This window comes from Homarus americanus, unplaced genomic scaffold, assembly GCF_018991925.1.
Source record: "Homarus americanus isolate GMGI-L3 unplaced genomic scaffold, GMGI_Hamer_2.0 scaffold18703, whole genome shotgun sequence".
Classification (NCBI taxonomy): domain Eukaryota; kingdom Metazoa; phylum Arthropoda; class Malacostraca; order Decapoda; family Nephropidae; genus Homarus; species Homarus americanus.
In genome coordinates, this window is record NW_024749779.1 from 3761346 (window position 1) to 3780226 (window position 18881).

Genomic DNA, 18881 nt, shown 5'->3' on the forward strand with positions numbered 1-18881 from the left:
TGACTGTTCATTGACTGCATCTACCCGTCTATACAATTCCCACTGATTCCTGAAGACAATAGATGTACTGTATATTAGCTCTTGTACACTCGGCAGTGACTAGGTGTTCGCTCAAAACAGGTAATATTCTGATAAGGCTTTAAAAGGTAACTGATGTTTTTGTCAGTAGAGGATACATTTTATTTTTTATTACTAAAACAACGGAAATTGTGTGATACAGAGTAAAAAAATTCTGTTTCATTTAAAACTACTTTTTCGTAACAAAATAACCAAACTACACCTAACTAAGGTTACGTCAGCATCTATTTCAGTCTTCGTCGTCATCTTCAATACCATTATCATACTCATCATTAACCGCCGCCTACAGTTCACCGAAGGAGAGACTTACGGAGTTTGCGTTAGTTTTATCTACAATCTGTTGTGTCTTATGGAGTTTATTGTTTCTCTCTTCAATTAATTTTCTGTCTGCTCTGGTGTCTCTCTGGTCTGGTGTCTCTCTGCTCTGGTGTCTCTCTGCTCTGGTGTCTGTCTGGTGTGTGTGCTCTGTCTCTCTGGGTGTCTCTCTGCTCTGCTCTGTGTCTCTCTCTGTCTGGTGGTGCTCTGTCTGTCTGGTCTGTGTCTCTCTGGTCTGTGCTCTCTCTGGTCCAGTGGTGTCTCTCTCTCTGGTGCTCTGGTGTCTCTCTGTCTCTGGTCTGTCTCTCTCTCTGGTCTGGTGTCTCTCTGCTCTGGTGTCTCTCTGGTCTGTGTGTCTCTGCTCTGGTGTCTCTGCTCTGGTGTCTCTCTGGTGTCTCTGGTCTGGTGTCTCTCTCTGGTGTCTGGTGTCTCTCTCTGGTCTGGTGTCTCTCTGCTCTGGTGTCTCCTCTCTGGTGGTCTCTCTGCTCTGTCTGGTGGTCTCTCTGTCTCTCTGGTGTCTCTCTGCTCTGGTGTCTCTCTGGTGTCTCTCTGTCTCTGTCTCTGTCTCTCTGCTCTGGTGTCTCTCTGTCTGGTGTCTCTCTGCTCTGGTGTCTCTCTGCTCTGGTGTCTCTCTCTCTGGTGTCTCTCTGGTGTCTCTGGTGTCTGTCTCTCTGTCTCTCTCTCTGGTGTCTGTCTCTCTGCTCTGGGTGTCTCTCTCTGGTCTGGTGTCTCTCTGCTCTGGTGTGTCTCTCTCTGCTCTGGTGTCTCTCTGCTCTGGTGTCTCTGCTCTGTCTCTGTCTGGTGTCTCTCTGGTCTCTCTCTGTGTGTCTCTCTGGTGTGTCTCTGCTCTGCTCTGTGTCTCTCTGGTCTGGTGTCTCTCTCTGGTCTCTCTGGTGTCTCTCTGCTCTGGTGTCTCTGGTCTGGCTCTGGTGCTCTCTCTGTCTGTCTCTGGTCTGTGTCTCTCTCTCTGCTCTGGTGTCTCTCTCTGGTCTGAGGTCTCTGTCTGGTATCTCTGCTCTGGTGTCTCTCTGGGTCTTGTGTCTCTCTCTGGTCTGGTGTCTCTGCTCTGGTGTCTCTCTGGTCTGGTGTCTCTGGTCTGTGTCTGGTGTCTCTGCTCTGGTGTCTGGTGTCTCTCTCTGGTCTCTGGTGTCTCTCTCTCTCTGGTGTCTCTCTTCTGTGCCTCTGGGTCTGTGTCTCTCTGTCTCTGTGTGTCTCTGCTCTGGTGTCTCTCTGCTCTGGTGTCTCTCTGGTCTGGTGTCTCTCTCTGTGTCTCTCTGGTCTGGTGTGTCTGGTGTCTCTGCTCTGGTGTCTCTCTGGTGTGCTCTGGTCTGGTGTCTCTCTCTGGTCTCTTCTCTGTGTCTCTCTGGGTGTCTCTCTGCTCTGGTGTCTCTCTGCTCTGGTGTCTCTCTCTGTGCTCTGGTGTCTCTCTCTCTGTCTGGTGTCTCTGGTCTGGTGTCTCTGGTCTGGTGTCTCTGCTCTGGGTGTCTCTCTGGTCTGGTGTCTCTCTCTGGTCTGGTGTCTCTCTGGTCTGGTCTCTCTCTGTCTCTCTGGTCTGGTGTCTCTGTCTGTCTCTCTGTCTGGTGTCTCTCTGGTCTGTGTGTCTCTGCTGGTCTGGTGTCTCTCTGCTCTGGTGTCTCTGGTGTCTTGGTGTCTCTCTCTGCTCTGGTGTCTCTCTCTGGTGTCTCTCTCTGTTCTGGTGTCTCTCTCTGGTGTCTCTCTGCTCTGGTGTCTCTCTGGTCTGGTGTCCTCTGTCTCTCTGGTCTCTCTGGTCTGGTGTCTGGTCTCTGGTGTCTCTCTGTCTGTGTCTCTCTCTCTGTGTCTGGTGTCTCTCTCTGGTGCTCTGGTGTCTCTGGTCTGGTGTCTCTCTGGTCTGGTGTCTCTCTCTGGTGTCTCTGGTGTCTCTCTGTCTTGCTGCTCTGGTGTCTCTTCTGCTCTGGTGTCTCTCTGGTCTGGTGTCTCTGCTCTGGTGTCTCTCTGCTCTGGTGTCTCTCTGGTCTGGTGTCTCTGCTCTGGTGTCTCTGCTCTGGTGTCTCTCTGTGTCTGGGTGTCTCTCTGGTCTGTGTCTCTGGTGTCTCTCTGGTCTGGTGTCTCTCTGCTCTGGTGTCTCTCTGGTCTGGTGTCTCTCTGTGTCTCTCTCTCTGCTCTGGTGTCTCTCTGGTCTGGTGTCTGTCTGCTCTGGTGTCTCTCTGCTCTGGTGTCTCTCTGCTCTGGTGTCTCTCTGGTCTGGTGTCTCTCTGCTCTGGTGTCTCTCTGGTCTGGTGTCTCTCTGGTCTGGTGTCTCTCTGGTCTGGTGTCTCTCTGCTCTGGTGTCTCTCTGGTCTGGTGTCTGTCTAGCCTAATGTTTGTTTAGCATGATGTTTGTTTTGCTTAGTGTCTATCTGGAATAGTATCTGTTTGTTTAGTCTTGTGTCTGTCTAGCTTAGTGTCTGTCTGTCTGTCTAGTCAGGTGTCGGGATCCTAACCACACGGCCGCTCTTCTTTCACGCGCTGTGGCCACCTGTTGCCAGCTGTCACTGTTGAGTATCTTCTTCACAGTCATTTCTTTATCTTCCTTAATTGCATCATTATGATATACGGCACGTTTCTGTCTCCTTCTCATTAACTCTCGGAACACATCTCTCGGGGTCACGATCATTGGAGTTCTGAGGCTTTCATACATTTTCTGGGCGAGTCTTCGTTTCTTCCACATAGATCTTACGAGTAACTGGTAAATGACATTGTATTATTAATATCATCTTCACATATTTTGGTTTCTCACTCCCAATACGATTTTGTTTTCTTAATACTGTTCGCTCTTATAGCATGCTCGTGATTGTACTTCTCACATATTAGATTTTTCCAGGTAAATAGGTAAACTTTTTTTTTTTGTTTCTGGGGTATCACTCTAGGTAGAGATAGTTTATCAACCTTGGTTACGGTGGTCTCTCTGTGTTGAATAAAGTCGTCTCTTGCCAACCAAATAAAATTTTAAAAGTGGTGTCCAATAGTGAAGGGGTTAATGCTTCACCTCTCCTTAAGAACATCAATGTCGGCCTCTGGGTCTTTTCTCTAAAGTCATAAGTGGATTATTCAGCACCATCGTCCTCGGCTGGTATTATATTATCTATCACCACTTATGAGAATGTGTTCATTATAAACTTCTCAGAACACTTGATGATTCGGTCTTGGTTTTATAGGTTATTTCCACACCTTCACCTCTTTTGGGACCAATTCATGGTCTTGAAGCCTTTGTGTTTGTATACGAGACATTATCTTTGTATCTACGGCCTCAAACAGCGCCTCAAGCATCAATGTCACGTCTTGTTTAAAGGCGTAGTATAGCATCTAGAATTCAGGTGTCACTTAACATTTTAAAGTTTGCTTGACAGTGACTATCATTCACTCATACAATGCAATTACCCATTAAGGAACACTAATAATAACAGTTGTAATAATAATAATAACCATAGCATTAGAAAATAATCCAGAGGAAATTCCAATGTTACAGTTAACTCGTATCAGGGAAACCGCGACACACACACACACACAATCATATTAATCGACATAATAAAACGAAAAACCTTTATAAAAGTCATGATGTTTTAAGTTTCGTAAAATTTCATCGCTTAAAAAAGTTATCGTTTTCCCTCATTCATTATTTTATACTTGTCATATATAACGATCATGATACAAATTACACACACAATGGAAATATTAATTTGATACGCAGAAGAGGAGAGACGCCATTTGTAGTCAATGAGGAATAACCATTACTATTGATATACCCATAATAATGAGTTGTATGAATTTAATGTATGGTGAACTTCCGTGTGTGAATTTGCCCTGCCATCACGCGAGACCCAAGAGGAAATAGTAGCGTGAGTTCTATAGCTTTGCCTTATTGATTTTTATGAATCCAATATTATCGTAAATCTTGTAGTGATGAATGATTTTTTTTTCTCACTGAATCTACTTCTAATCTTCGTCTACTTTATCTCTGATGTTGCCTGAGTATTTACGTTTTCTCTTAAATTGATTCAGAATTACAGGAATAAAAATAGTCATCATTCACAAGATCGTATAATATTTATTGTTAAGAATTTGTATTTTATCTTCGGAGTCACCAGTTTTCCACAGACAGTTAACTCATCGCTTACAGTCTATTCCTCTGGCTCAGTGTCTCAATATCGTTAGAATATTTCAATTTTTTTGCAGGTAGTTTACTTTTCTTGTTATCTTTCCCGAGTTATATTATCTGTCCTCTGAAAAATATATTAGTTCATTATTACTACATCAGTTGTGCTCTATCCTTTACCTGGGGAATCATGAAGCTCTCCTCCCCGTGTATTGCTCACTGTTTACCAAATTATAACTGAAGTTCAGGTTATGTTAGGTATGAAGCTGTTCATTAATATATCTACACGATCATCTACAGTCGGTCAGAAGTTTCCAAAAATAAGAAATCAAAGAAGTTATCGCTAATCAGTAATTATTTATTTTTACTGATTTAGTGTAACACATATTTTATATATATATATATATATATATATATATATATATATATATATATATATATATATATATATATATATATATATATATATATATATATATATATATATATACTGTATATATATATATTATGTATGCAGTTCATGTGGGTGTTTGACGGTCCTAACAGGAAAATGAGTGTTGGCTTACCCGTATCTAATTTAATATTTGATTCTTCATATATATAAAAGAATTTCTTACTTCTTTTACAAAAAAAAAACACAAAATTTGTTCTTACAGGTAACACCGCACATCAACCAACCCCCTCTCCCACTCACCTCTGGATGCAGCTGTCAGCGAGAGTAGCGGTGTGTCGTGGGGTGAGATAGCAGAGCGGTAAACAGGCAGCACTTAGTTCGTATTCACTGATTTTAATAGTCCCATGTTGGCGGAGCAGTTACTGGCCAAGACCAATTTACTCTCTCTCTCTCTCTCTCTCTCTCTCTCTCTCTCTCTCTCTCTCTCGTTTTAATCTTTTAGTAGTTTCTCGCTATCCTGATTTATTTTTTTTATATCACCCGCCTACAGTATGTTCTCGCTTTTTTCTTGAGAAATTTATAAGAGAAAATGTAAAATGGTGTTCGTCTGGTTCCTGTGGTAGAATAGTGTCAGTAAATGACTGTCAATCCTTATGATTTAGTAATGAAATGTGTCTGTGGTGCTCTCAAACATATGCTGTATTCCTTATGAAACCTGGAAATATATGAGTGAATTCCATAGACTTTGTGTTAAGGCTCGCAAGATTGTGACGAATATTCGCACGATTCTTAAATATTCGTAGTATGATGCACTTTTTTCCCCATAGCCAAAGATAGAAGAACTTATTTGGCCAGAGCAGAGACTCCGTGCGTTTTTGACATCATGCTGGTAGCTTTAGTTAGGGTTAAGTGAGTCAGGTTTATGCGGCTGTCGCGGCTGATACCATTCCGAGAATAAAAAAACCATGTGCAATTTTCTGAGAATCCGTTACTAGAAGTATAATTTCTACGTTTTGGTCTCATGAATTTTGTATTGATATCATCAGTCTGCAATGAATTATTATTTAGCACGGCTTACTGGGAGAAAAAACAGAGACGACGTACTGTATGTAGCAGCTGTTGTTAACTAGATCTATTTAACGCGAGTTGGGTACTGCCTGGCAAAGACACAGTAAATAGTATCAGAATAGAAATTATACTCATAAATATTTGTAATAGCACAAATTTACATATAAAGAACAGGTGAATTTGATTTCCACGTGGGAATAATATGATAATGGTGGTGCTGTAATCCAGGTTTTGGTGAAGAGTAACATGGCGAAAAGTTTGATTAATGAAGTGAAGAGTTGAGAGAACTTATTTATATATATTTTTTTAGGTTTTCATTTGTAATTTTGGTTTCACTTTAATCACTGATTTTATGTCGTGTCTCAGGTAAATATTTCAGGTACGTTTTTACATACCTAGTCATTATAGAATACTCTAACGTAATTCAGTAGCTCATTATCGTTTACTGTTGTTACTGTTGTGATTAGTTTCGACAGCTCTTACAATTACTGTTGTCTTAATGTTGCTGTTACTGTTATCGACCTTAATATCATTGCTTTAGTTTTGTTGCTGTTACTATTCTATTACTACTCTCATTGATGCTGAATGCTGTCAAATTTACCTTTTCTATTACTGTTTCTCCTTCTGGTTCCGTAATTACAACAACTTCCGCTGTTACCATCAGTGACGATGTCGTTATAACGGTAGCCTTTTTATGTTAGTTTTGTTGCGGCGTCTGTTTCATATATTATGATGGTCCTATTAACAGTAAGTTTTTTTTTTTTAACACTTGTTACCGTTAACTCTCCTCATTACTTCGACTCATAGTGTTTTATATTTTTTCTTTCATACTACTGTTAACTTTTGCTGTTACTGCCACAACCTCCACTGATGTCACATTAACTCCTTTTACAATTTATGATGCATCTATTATTTCTCTGGTTAGTTTTGCTAGTACTGACTATTGTTAATTCCGATGTCACTACTATTGGGTGTACCGTTAAAACCTGCCAACATAACTCAATCAAGGTGCCACTCTATAGCCCTGTCACTATAGGGAAGGTTATCTATCTCTTTTTGCTGGTGATAAATATACCTGTGCTTTACACCTGTACCTGAACTTTACTTATTCTAAATAATTCCACTGAATCTGGTAATTATCCTGTATCCCAATAAGTGTCTTCATCTTTGCTTTGGTAGTTCTTTGCTCTTCTGATCTCGATGATGTCTTGTGTTTTAGAGTGCTGTTGGGATTAGTGGTGTGGCTGTTGTTACTAATGTTGCTGTTCCTGATGAAGTAGCTATTGTTCGTGTTAGAGTTGTAATGTTATTGTATTATTTTGCCTATGCCACTGCTGTCAGACTACTGGTGAAGATTTGGGTTAGAGAGAGAGAACAAGGGAGAGAAAAGTAGAAGGTAAGGGAAAAGAACGTGAAGTGAGTTGCCTCAGTCTGTGTTGAATAAAAAGAAAACGGTGCCAAGAGTTTCCCAGTTTCTGTTACTCCAGTGAATCTTCCTAATGAACATAGAAAATGGCAGGAGATGTTTGTGCTCTTAGCCGTGGTAATGACTGACTTCCGTAGCATGAGGAACGAGCGCTGGTAGTATCATTGATGTTTATTCTAATTTTTATCTCCACCAAAACAATACTATGCTTTATTAACCCTATAGATTTTGGGGAATTTATTTTTTCCATGTTTGCAGGGGACTAATCATATTCTCTTCCATTCTTTTGTGCTGTTCCACGTGTCATCCTTATTCTTCAATTTCTCCTTTCATCTTATCTAGTTACTATTCCATCTTCCATTCATATCCACTTCTCCTTCTTTCAAAACCTTTCCCCCACATTTTTCATTTACTTTTTTGCATTATTTCAACATCACTATAATCTTTTCTTTCCTTCTAATCTTTCTATACTTCTATATTTTGCCATCACTCTTTGCTTGCAACTAAAATTCATGGGTTCAACCTTTCAAACAATCATTAGCCTATTTTCTCTGTCTCTCTTATTTTCTTGTACCCCACAAACACCAGCTGCACTTGTTAAGGACGACAATGATGAACTGTTCCCATTCTTCTTCACCCTTCCACACACCCTTCCATCAAGCATCTCTCTGTTTTCTTCTTACTCTTTCAGACACTTGACATTACTCCTTTCACTTCTCCCTAACTAACATCCCCTTCCCCTTCGGCTTAGTTTCGTACAAGACAAGAATAATCAGATTCTGTTCATTCATATTTTTATTTATATGTTTCTTATTACTGTGATTTGCGCCATGTTTACTCTAACATCCTGATCTTCTACGGTTTTGCTATATCTTAGTAACTGAATACATGGTGAGATTACTATCCTCGCCCCTCTGGACCAGGAGAGGAAAGCGTCAAGCAACGAGCAGTTAATATATCCCATGCTTATAATATGTGCAGTGTGGGTGTGTGTGTGTGTGTGTGTGTGTGTGTGTGTGTGATGGCTTGAATTTGAATTTTTAATTTTGTCAACAACAGCAGATAGTTTACTGTATCCACATTTTTGCACTCATTAAGTAAGTCAATTCCCAGGTATAGAACGAAACACACAAATGTGCTTGAATGTCCCTCACGCAGGTGTGAATAACAAAGTGTGCGGCCAGGTGTATTGCCTCACACTGCTGTACTCACGCAGGTTTGAATAAGTTGACCTGTATGTACAGTCGCGGTCAAAAGAAATCATGCACCCCTCTTACTATCATATCGGCGAGCTCCAGGCGTTTCTACACGACGGGTCATAAGAGGGTGGGAGGGGGGATGTATTGATGGGGGGAGAGCTAGGGGTGGCGGAGCCGGGTAAGGTAGGAGGGCGCAAGTTAATGGCCACATACTGTATATAGTGAGAGTGAATGTGGTCTTAGAATCATACTTAATACCTGAAGGTGTTTAGGTTGGTGGATGTAGCTTGACGTTGACGGCCTTAATGACAGTTGATAGGCCTAAAGCCCAAACAACCAACCAGGAGGGCGGGTGTCCGGAGAAATGACATGTGGACTTGACGTTCCCTAAGTTATCTTAGCCTTTACATGAGATTCTGGGGAGGAGTGGGAGTGATCTTTTGGCAGGTAATGTGTCATAGGGTTGATAAGGCGACTGGCTTCAGTGAGGGAAAGACTCTGATATGATAACATAAGAGAGGAGGGGGCGTGGCTTGCTCACCACCAGTAACACTAAATTACAGTTCTTGAAAAAAAATATTATTAATTGAAAAAAAAGTGATTTGTTACTTGATCACTTCCACCTCTCGCCATTACCGTTCATGGAAAAAAAATATTAATTGATAAAAAAATTCTGAATGAATTGTTGGATTGAATGTGACTTGTCCACCCTGTAATATATTTATTGAGGTTGCGATTATCAATGGGAGGTGATGAAGTGACAATGGCAATAGTACTTGGCCACTGTTCCACACCCAGCCCAGGAACATGGTTTGGCGAGTCGCGGCTGGCTACAATATTTATCTTATATTAATGTTTTTATAATTATCTAATTATCGTTGTGTAAAACCTAAAGCACAACCTGATAATAGTTACATCCATCCTTCCCTTCATTCTTTCATGATTTACTCTACTTTCTTCAACCCCTTCCTTCTCTGATGAGCATCCTGAACTGCATACTTACCCTCCCACACCTCCCCCACAAGTAAACCATTCCTCCTCTCCACCCCGCGTAACTTACCGTGCAGAAAAGACCCGACCAGACGCCGGGGTTTGCTGGTGGTGTGCATGATTACTTTTGACCGTGACTGTACAGAGCTAAACAAATAATGTATTAGAAATACTTTTTTAACATTCATTGCCATAATATCCTGACCCCTGGGTCTGTCAGACACACCGTTTGTAACCTCTACTTTTTATCTTTAATCATTTTGCACTACTGCTCACAGGTTGAGTATTGGGTGTACAACAAACTAGACGCTAAAGGTGGCAAGACTCAAAAGCGTATCCCCGCCATCTTGACTACACACAACACTACACTACACTACACCACACCACACACACACCACACCACACACACACCACACTTATAGGTGATCAGTACGGATGAGCCTCGACCTGAGCCCTGACAGAACATTACAGTTATATTATTCGTCAGGCCGCGGTGAGGAAGTATATGAGAGTGGTTTTGGAAGTTATATTTATGTTCTATATAACATATTTATGGTTCATTCACCTTTATAATGGCTAGTGTGTGTGTGTGTGTGTGTGTGTGTGTCAAATCCCACCTAAAAACATATAGTTCGTACAGTACATACAGGAAATTCTAAAAAAAAATATTTTACACCTTAACCTTTTTTTCCTATCCTATTCCACTTCCCGTTTTCTCTAACTTTCGGCCAACGTCATTTCCTGCCGTGTGCGTAAAGGTCACGGAGTCAGTGAACCTGAAACTGTGTGTTGTGATGATGGTCGTCCATCTCTTACAACATCACGTCTTCGTAAGCGTCATTTGCGTCCATTCCACCTTTTTGGGCTGCAATCCATGAATTCTTATTAATATGTACACCAAGCTGATTTCTTTATACAGTGTCTTATTGGTAGCAACTAATAATCTATATATGGTCAACAAAATCATTGTTTACAGTGAATTGATCAATCAATTAATCAATCATAGTACCGTCCTCATAAATGAATCTTGGTGACCACAGTCCTCCACTCTTAACTTTTTCGGGCTGTTTTTACCAATTCAACAAAGTTTTGCATCTGTCCGAGGACCCAGTTTTTAATATCAATTGAATACATACAAACATATATAATTTGAGGTCTGACTCTGCTGGCCGAAAACTTCTCATAAGGACTCTGTAATATTACTTTGCTCAGAAAGTATTTTATTCGGGTAATTTGATTCTGAATTTTACGAAAATCTGAGATATATTGCCACATAACACACGTGTCTAATTGCATATGATGAATGAACGTGTTTTACATAATTTAGGGGATGGGTATAATGGTGATAGGTTACAGCTGGCGGGTGTAGCCGGGGGAGGGGGTCACCAGGAGAGTATAGAGACGTTTCATAAAGGATTATTTCCTCTATATAACCAACTTTCTCCTGACGATGGTTGACTTTCCACTACTGTATTTACACCGACAAACCTCCCTGAGTGCTGAAGCGAGGATTTTTTTTAATGTATTATGGATTAATACAACTCAAACCCTCATAAAAAAGAAATATATTAAAACAATAGTATGGCTTCGGTACACACGAACATCCTCAGCTGTTATTAGTAGCAGAGCGAGTGAGAAGCAGAAGAAGATGTCGAAACAGTATTAATATAAGTTTCAATCTTTCATTGATGGATCGTTATCAAGTTGAAATTCACGTTAATATAAACACTTTCAATTACTAAAACACAGGTTTCTCCTCCTCCTTTCTATGGCAGTAATGATATTGTCTTTGCTTATTATTAGTCTTCTTTTCAACAACTACAGACATACTGTGCGTCAATCACTCGTATTTGGTTCGGTGGCAGTGAAACGTGGTGTTTATCTTCCTTGATTCAGTGCACTAAAAGGCGAAAGATTTATGCGTTTAAAAAAAGCGCCTTTGTGTTACTTTTTTTACCAATAAATATGAAATTTAGTACATGATTACCTTACTATGATCTCCAGCCACCGAATTGAAATTTTAAGAAAAAATCTCGTCATATTTTTTTTTGTATCTGGCCAAGTTTATTGTACACATAGAGTATATCGCCGGCTGGAAATTTATAACAAAATAAAAATGAGATACTGTGTTTTGTTCACGTAATTAGTAAAGAAGGAAATAACGATGGAAATACTATTGGGTAATGTTAAGAGCAAAAGGCGTTGTGGGAGGAAAAGACTGAGAGGAGTGATAATGACGGTCTGAAAATATTTGGAGTAGAGGACCGTGATCACCAGCCCTCAGTAGCTCAACCAGATCTCAAAAAATGAAAGAATCGTTCGTATTAATTTCATCTTCCTCATCCCCAACTACTCCTGCCTCGCCCCACTTTATCACGCCATGATATATTGTAATCTATTGTACTTTTTAATTCCTTCATGTAATTATATACTGATGTAAAATGTCCGCAAAAAGAGATAGAGTTAAATGTAATGTTAAAGATGGAGATGAAGGTAGAGATAGAGATAGAGTAGAGCAATAGATCGAGGTATTGTTAGAGTTTCAACATTTGTCTCTCCTCTTCTCGTCTTTGCTGAGGAACATCTGTGTACGGGGGGAGGGGTGAGGGGACCTGTTGTTGGGAAGGCGACAGACATGGATTGTCAACTTGTTTAATGCAATAACAAAAAACAAGGAACGTCCAGGGTTCTCGGTACACACCCACATCACATGAATCACACACACACACACACACACACACACACACACACACACACACACACATAACTCCAATGAATTTTTACTTTTGTATATCTGTTGCTGGAGATTTTGTTTACATGACAGGCAGAAGTATCTTTCAATATCGTTGTTCACAGTTACAGATAACGTGGTTGGTTAAGATTACCCGTTTTTTTTATTAATTTGGAAATGTTTCAAAGAAGTACGTTTTTCTTGTATAAAATGTCGGTATTTTTCATATTCTGAAATTTTGACCAAGTGGGGTCAGCCATAAGATGGTAAGGAGTCAGTTCATATCCAAGGAGGTATTAATGATTTCATTGTTTTTCTCTTCAGTTTGATCAATTTAAATCAAATTCCCAGTTTTCTGAAAGATATTTACTACTTATAGGATGTCAAATACGCCAACATGAACCAAATAAGATCTAACTGGTAACACTGACAATCACCTGACACAAATACTTCTGTGAATCTCTGAAATATACTTAATTATCCATATTATAGCCAAAGCAAGATAGATCAAACGTCCCACGAAAAAGATGTGAATTAAACAGCGAAACAAAACATAAAATCCTCTTGGAAACAAACTCAACCAAAACACAAGTCTTTAGCTAACAACACCACGAGAATAAAACGCTGCTGGGAGAACTGGGTGGTAAAACAGTCAGCACGTGGACGTGTTGACAATAAACAAGACATCTTCACGAACAATGGAGTATGTCAACAGTAAAAGTAACAAAGATTGATCCTCCACTAAGAAGGTGCTACGTCACCTCACAACCTGGGATCACATAATGAAAAGTGTATTCATTACCGCTACCCTAATCTACACACAGCCCGCATGTTGATTGTGTCAATACTCGGGTGACTCCCATACAACGTAGTTTTTCTTTTAGTCTGTTTATTATCACAAGGAATTTGAAATAGTAATCAGTTAATATATAAAAGGTATACAGTTCATGACAATGTTTAAAATAATATATTTAGACTAGTGAGCAGTTACGTTTCTTGTACAAAACAGGTACAGTCCCCTTCACTTGTGTGTTTACAGGCGCTCGTCATATAAACATTCCACATATCATTATCTTTGGGATATTTGTTTTAATATTGTTTGAATTTGAATCTATAGTATGTTTACTATTACGAGTTTCCTTCTGTCGAATGTAAACAAACACCGGGCTGTCACACTGCACAAAACGACGAGCCCCTATTGAAGGGGACTGTACATCTTTCCACGGGAGTAAGCACAGGAATCTGTGTGTTTGTCCGCGTATCTATACTATAATACAGTATCCGTGTACTAGCTTTAATGTACATGTATCTAAGAAACGACAGTATAGGTACAGAGTAAAGGCTTCGGTGCACGTCGGGTCCTTCTATATAACGGGAGGGGCGTAAATATGGTGCTTTAATACAGATGAGATATGAATTGTGTATATACCTTATCTATACGTGTCCTTATAAACAGTTAGAATACAAACGATAAATAATCATGTTTTATAAAAAGACATCTAGACTTCGCGAAAAGTTTCATTATTATTATTCTTGCCATTATTTTTAACGAACTGAAAAATAAAGCTTCGTTGTTAAATATCCTTTCAAGTATTGTATACCCAAATTCATAGCCTAAGATATAATATTTATATATGAATGTGAATACTCATTTACAGTTCTTATTACAACACACTAAGGCAGGGAGAAAGTTTTCATCTCCACAGAACATCTATCCATTGTGGTCCAGTTAAGACCCCCTGCTGTGACCCACACGCTGAGGTGACATCACAGTACTTCCTCCCGGAGCAAGAAATGACATCTGAATTCAGATCACTTTTTACCTCGAAATAATTAGAAGAGGTATTCCTGAACATGCTGATTCCGAAACTATCGTCAACAATTCGATTAGTGGTTGTAATGACACTTGAAAAAATTTAATGGCATTTTTCAATGCTAATGTGTTCGGGGGTAAGCGATAACTTCATACCTTGGCTCACCACCTATTATAGTTAAGTGCCGGTTAGGAATTTCGAGGAAGCTAGTCTGTGTGGCTTATAAGTGGCGTGGACTGTGCCTCAAAATATGAGATACTGCATACATGATACAGTACTGACAAAAAATTACGCTTCCCATCTTATTTGGGCCACTTTCCAGTTCTGCTATAATTTCCTTGATGGAACAAGTGACTCACATAATGAACCAATTTCTCACTGAGGCGGGCAGTTGAGTCCATAATTCATGAGCACATCAACACAATAACCCGCCTTCTGAGGAGACTACCAGTGTTCTACTTGCGTCAGTGGGTCACGAGTCAGTGTCCATCACATACTTACCTTGGTCACGCTTTTGTTTACATCCGGTTGCCGGAGTATGATAATGACCGTTTGTATTGAGGGTTGGAACCGGCTTATGGGTGAGGGTGGGTTGTTGCTGCTGTGGTAACTGGTGGTGCTTGGCGCGATGGCTGTGTGGCCGTAAGTGTTATTCGTGGTTGCACAGCCTGCTGTAAATTGTGGTTAGGAACCGTACTGTTAGCATCAAGAGGTTTAGTTGTGCGTATATCTGTTATTGATAGAATGATTGTTTGGTTTTCAGAAGTATGTTACCATATAATTTTTCAATTTGATAATACCGAAAGACTTTATACACAGTAGTCGAGTTTACTGTGATATAAAAGCTTGTTTGTGTCTGCAAGTATATAATAATTCGTTGTAAAATTGTAGGATTTATTTCCCATCCCAGAGAGCATCAACGCCATTCATATTCCTGATAATGCAACACTTATTGAATTAATATCCAGTCATCTTTACTAGCTAATAGTAAAACAAATGAACAGTATGAGAAGCAGAGGGCACTGACGTTATGACTATGTACTGACAGCTCCTCAACACCTCCAGGTGGTCCCTATTTATCCCGTCCACCAAACGTTACCAAAATAAGACACTTATATTTGAAGCAGAATTGCCAGTAATTGCTATTATATACTACTTCTACTTCTGCTAATAATAATAATAATAATAATAATAATAATAATAATAATAATAATAATAATAATAATAATAATAATAATAATAATAATAATAATAATAATAATAATAATAATAATAATAATAATAATAATAATAATAATAATAATAATAATAATAATAATAATAATAACGCCGGAGAAAAAAATATGTTCAGTAACAGTTAGAGAAAATTTTAAAGTGTGTGAAAACTTCTCTCGCAATGGCTCAGGATTTCTCTCTCAGACGTGACAATATTTTTTCCGTCGATCAGAATAACTAATTGTGTTAGAAAAGTAAACCCCTTGAGTATTAATCCCAAAATCTTGAGTACCATGAGTTATCCCACTGAGTACGATGACTTAATCCCTTGAATACACGATAGTCACGATATCTTACGCAATGGATTCGATAACCAACTACCTTGAGTGTAGGTTTATTTTGCCTTTTCTAGTTATTACATACAATGTCTTGTTTCACTCCATGATATTTAACAGCTATACCATCATGAAATTTTGAAAAGTAAAGCATCCGTAGCGTTGCAGTAAGTATGTATATACTTATATAAGGCAAAACAATATAAACTGGTTCCTAAATTTGCATTGTTAACATGATTCAGGAATTAATCTGACTATAAATGTTATGTGATCATCAGTTTAAGACAAATATATGACTTAAGAGCTTCATGACGACGGCAGTGCATTAGACACCCTCAGACCCAAGACCCGGACCTCCCTCTTGGCAAGGCTTCAGGCAGAACTCATTTAGTTCCTTGTAACTCTACACATGTGATCACCATCAGCTTAGTCTTCTCCAACCAGGGATTTTGTTTACGTTACCTTCTGGGAATCGAATTACAGACCCATGATACTGTAGTAGGTGTTCCCGGATCTAGAAAACTGACAACGGTTTTGCAAAGTAATATCCGGTAAAACTCTTATACTCTCCCTGACTCTCTCAGTACTGTATACGCACTTATCATTGCAGGAGCTCAATTGTAGCATGAGATCACACTCTTTGACTAAATAAAACCACAACATCCTGTCATCTGCTGACCTTTGTCCTAGAACTTATATTACTGTCAGCCACAATAACAATGGTGTTGATATTATGTTTTAGAGTGTATGACAAATATTCACAACACATTCTTTTTTTTGTTCCTGTTTACTTCAATAATCTCCTGTCAAGGTATCGTCAAACTGATATGTTTTTGTACTTTTCATAATATAATTTGAATAATGATGTTTGGATTGAATTTGATGGTACATTAATAGAATTTAAGGTATTTAATAAATTGTATATTGATTTCAAGCCAGTAGCTCACACGTGAACCCAATTTTACATTCTAACAGGAGAATGAGTCAACAGCAAGCAGTCTCAAGTCCGTGTCACCGATCTTGTAGTATTCCACAATTTGCCAAAGAAGCCCTGGAGGCTGGCGATTGACTGACCCAGATCAGACAGGAAGCTACATCAACTACCTTCATGATTTCATTGACCTTAGTAATACTAATGATATATTTCCGGATTAAAATAACTCTATCAAAGCAGCATAAATGCCCATGGCAGTTGACGCACCTAAAACAAAAAATCCAACTTCCAATGTTTACGTTTCAGCTCATTCATCATCCCTTAATATTGAAGACATACTGCTCAAAGCATAACATAATTCTTGTACTCAAGGCACAAATTACAGGTATAAACAACTTCAGCAGTGCCAAAGCATATTACTGACTTGTTCATCGTTATGTAATACTGTAATACTTGATATATTTTACTGTAATTCCAGTATATACAGTATATGACATTAAAGTGTATGACTCCACTTTTATGACAATCACAAAGTATATGAGAGCAATACCCTGTCTCCTACTGACCATTTTATTGGCACAAGTTTGCTACAAAGTCACATATAAGAATGATATCTACGTTATTGACAGAAATAAAATGTGCAGATTCAAGTAAACACCGTCGATTCCAGTCCTGCTTTGGAAAGATCTGGATAATGATTGAAGGTAACCCGTCGTAAACGATAGCTTAAAGACTGCGTAATTTCAAAGCGCTACAGAATTCAGAATCCTCCAATAAGTTGCTCCTCCATGTGTCGTGCACTCACAAAACTACACCGAACAACTTCCGAGTAAATCTGCATGTTGACTAGACGGCCATAATGATGAAGTTTTAACCTGTTTTTAATAGATCAACACATGATACAACAAAACGAAAACTACAAGGTAATTATAGTACAAGAAGGAAACTAGGATTTAGAATATTAAAGCAAAACATTGAGAAATTATAGCATTTGTACACAATTTCCGTTGATAAATGCAAATGATGTAAATGAAGAATTGTGATTAAGATTTAAAACCGTAAGAAATATAATATTTCCCGTCCATGGTTATCAGATTCAACGATAATGACAGCTCAATTTTTAGTTCCAAGTAGGAATTAATCTCGGAATTATCGAGAAAATATTACGTTACATTTTCAAACCTTTTGCATATTGTTCCTGAATAACAGAAGGACAATACAAGTTTATCTCTCGTGTCAGGATTATACGCCATAGGCAGTTTGTACCCTGGAGTAGACAATTAGCTTCGGCCAGTGAATACCCAGGGTATAAGATGGTACAGGCGAGACACTACTCCAGGGTTTATTCTGGCCTATACCTTAACCTATATTGCATGGAATATTTGAGCTGCCTAAACAAGACTATATTCGGGTATAATCTTATTTCTGCGTAAAGAGAGTCTTAAGCACGTCCCCACAAACACTGCTTTTACGTCGCCACAAATGTTGATTTATACGATGACTGAACTAGCTGCAGGGCCTCGAGCTGTGTTTCTTACGAGTTTAAAATGGTTGTTCCCGTTACCTTGATGACCATACACTAAAGAAAGTCTCTGTGGTATATAGAGAGAATGGAAAAACTCTGCTTTTGGAAGGTTAACAAATGTGGTGGTTCAGTAACTATCACGGTCACGCATGAAAGAGACCTGAACTTAGAAGGAAGGAAGAGGTTGGTTGGTGTGCGTGTGTGTGAGTGGTTGGTGCTGAGGGAGGTGGTGGATATGACCAACGATTATGTCCGTCACGTTGCTCCCGCTCGGCTCTCCCCTCACGGTACTTCGCCAAAATTCGATAAAATGTTTGAATCCGTCGGTTATGTTTACCAGTGTTTTTATTTTGTTTTTTTGCCAGTTACCCATTTTTTTTTATTTTACTGGATTATTTCTTCCATTTCTCATCACTCTTGTTTCCTATTCTAATTATTCAATGGCAATGTTGAAAGTTGTGATAATGTCCACAATACACCTTTTCACATATCCGTTGAGACATTGATACATAACTATTTGACAAATTTCATATCCGAATGACAAAACACATATCGAATGACAATCTAAAATAACTGTTGGTGGTATGTCATTCTCCAATTGTTACATTCTCAAACTATATGTAGACTGTCGGTATATTGTTCACGTCTGTCAACTTCATAACTTATGTCAATCACTTCCGTTAGCATGAACGAACAGTTATTTTAGATTGTCATTCGATATGTGTTCTGTCATTCGGTTATGA

The 18881-nt window shown here is 39.1% G+C and overlaps 1 protein-coding gene across 1 annotated transcript; it reads right to left on the reverse strand.

Annotated features, from left to right (window-relative positions):
* Window positions 1-307: 307 nt before the first annotated feature.
* On the reverse strand, window positions 308-3717 carry LOC121853824 (trichohyalin-like). Its single transcript, XM_042348199.1, has 5 exons — window positions 3583-3717; window positions 2861-3097; window positions 2233-2411; window positions 1014-1146; window positions 308-361 (listed from the first exon to the last, which is right to left on the reverse strand). The coding sequence occupies exons 1-5, from the start codon at window positions 3715-3717 to the stop codon at window positions 308-310; spliced, it is 738 nt and encodes a 245-aa protein (XP_042204133.1).
* Window positions 3718-18881: the final 15164 nt, after the last annotated feature.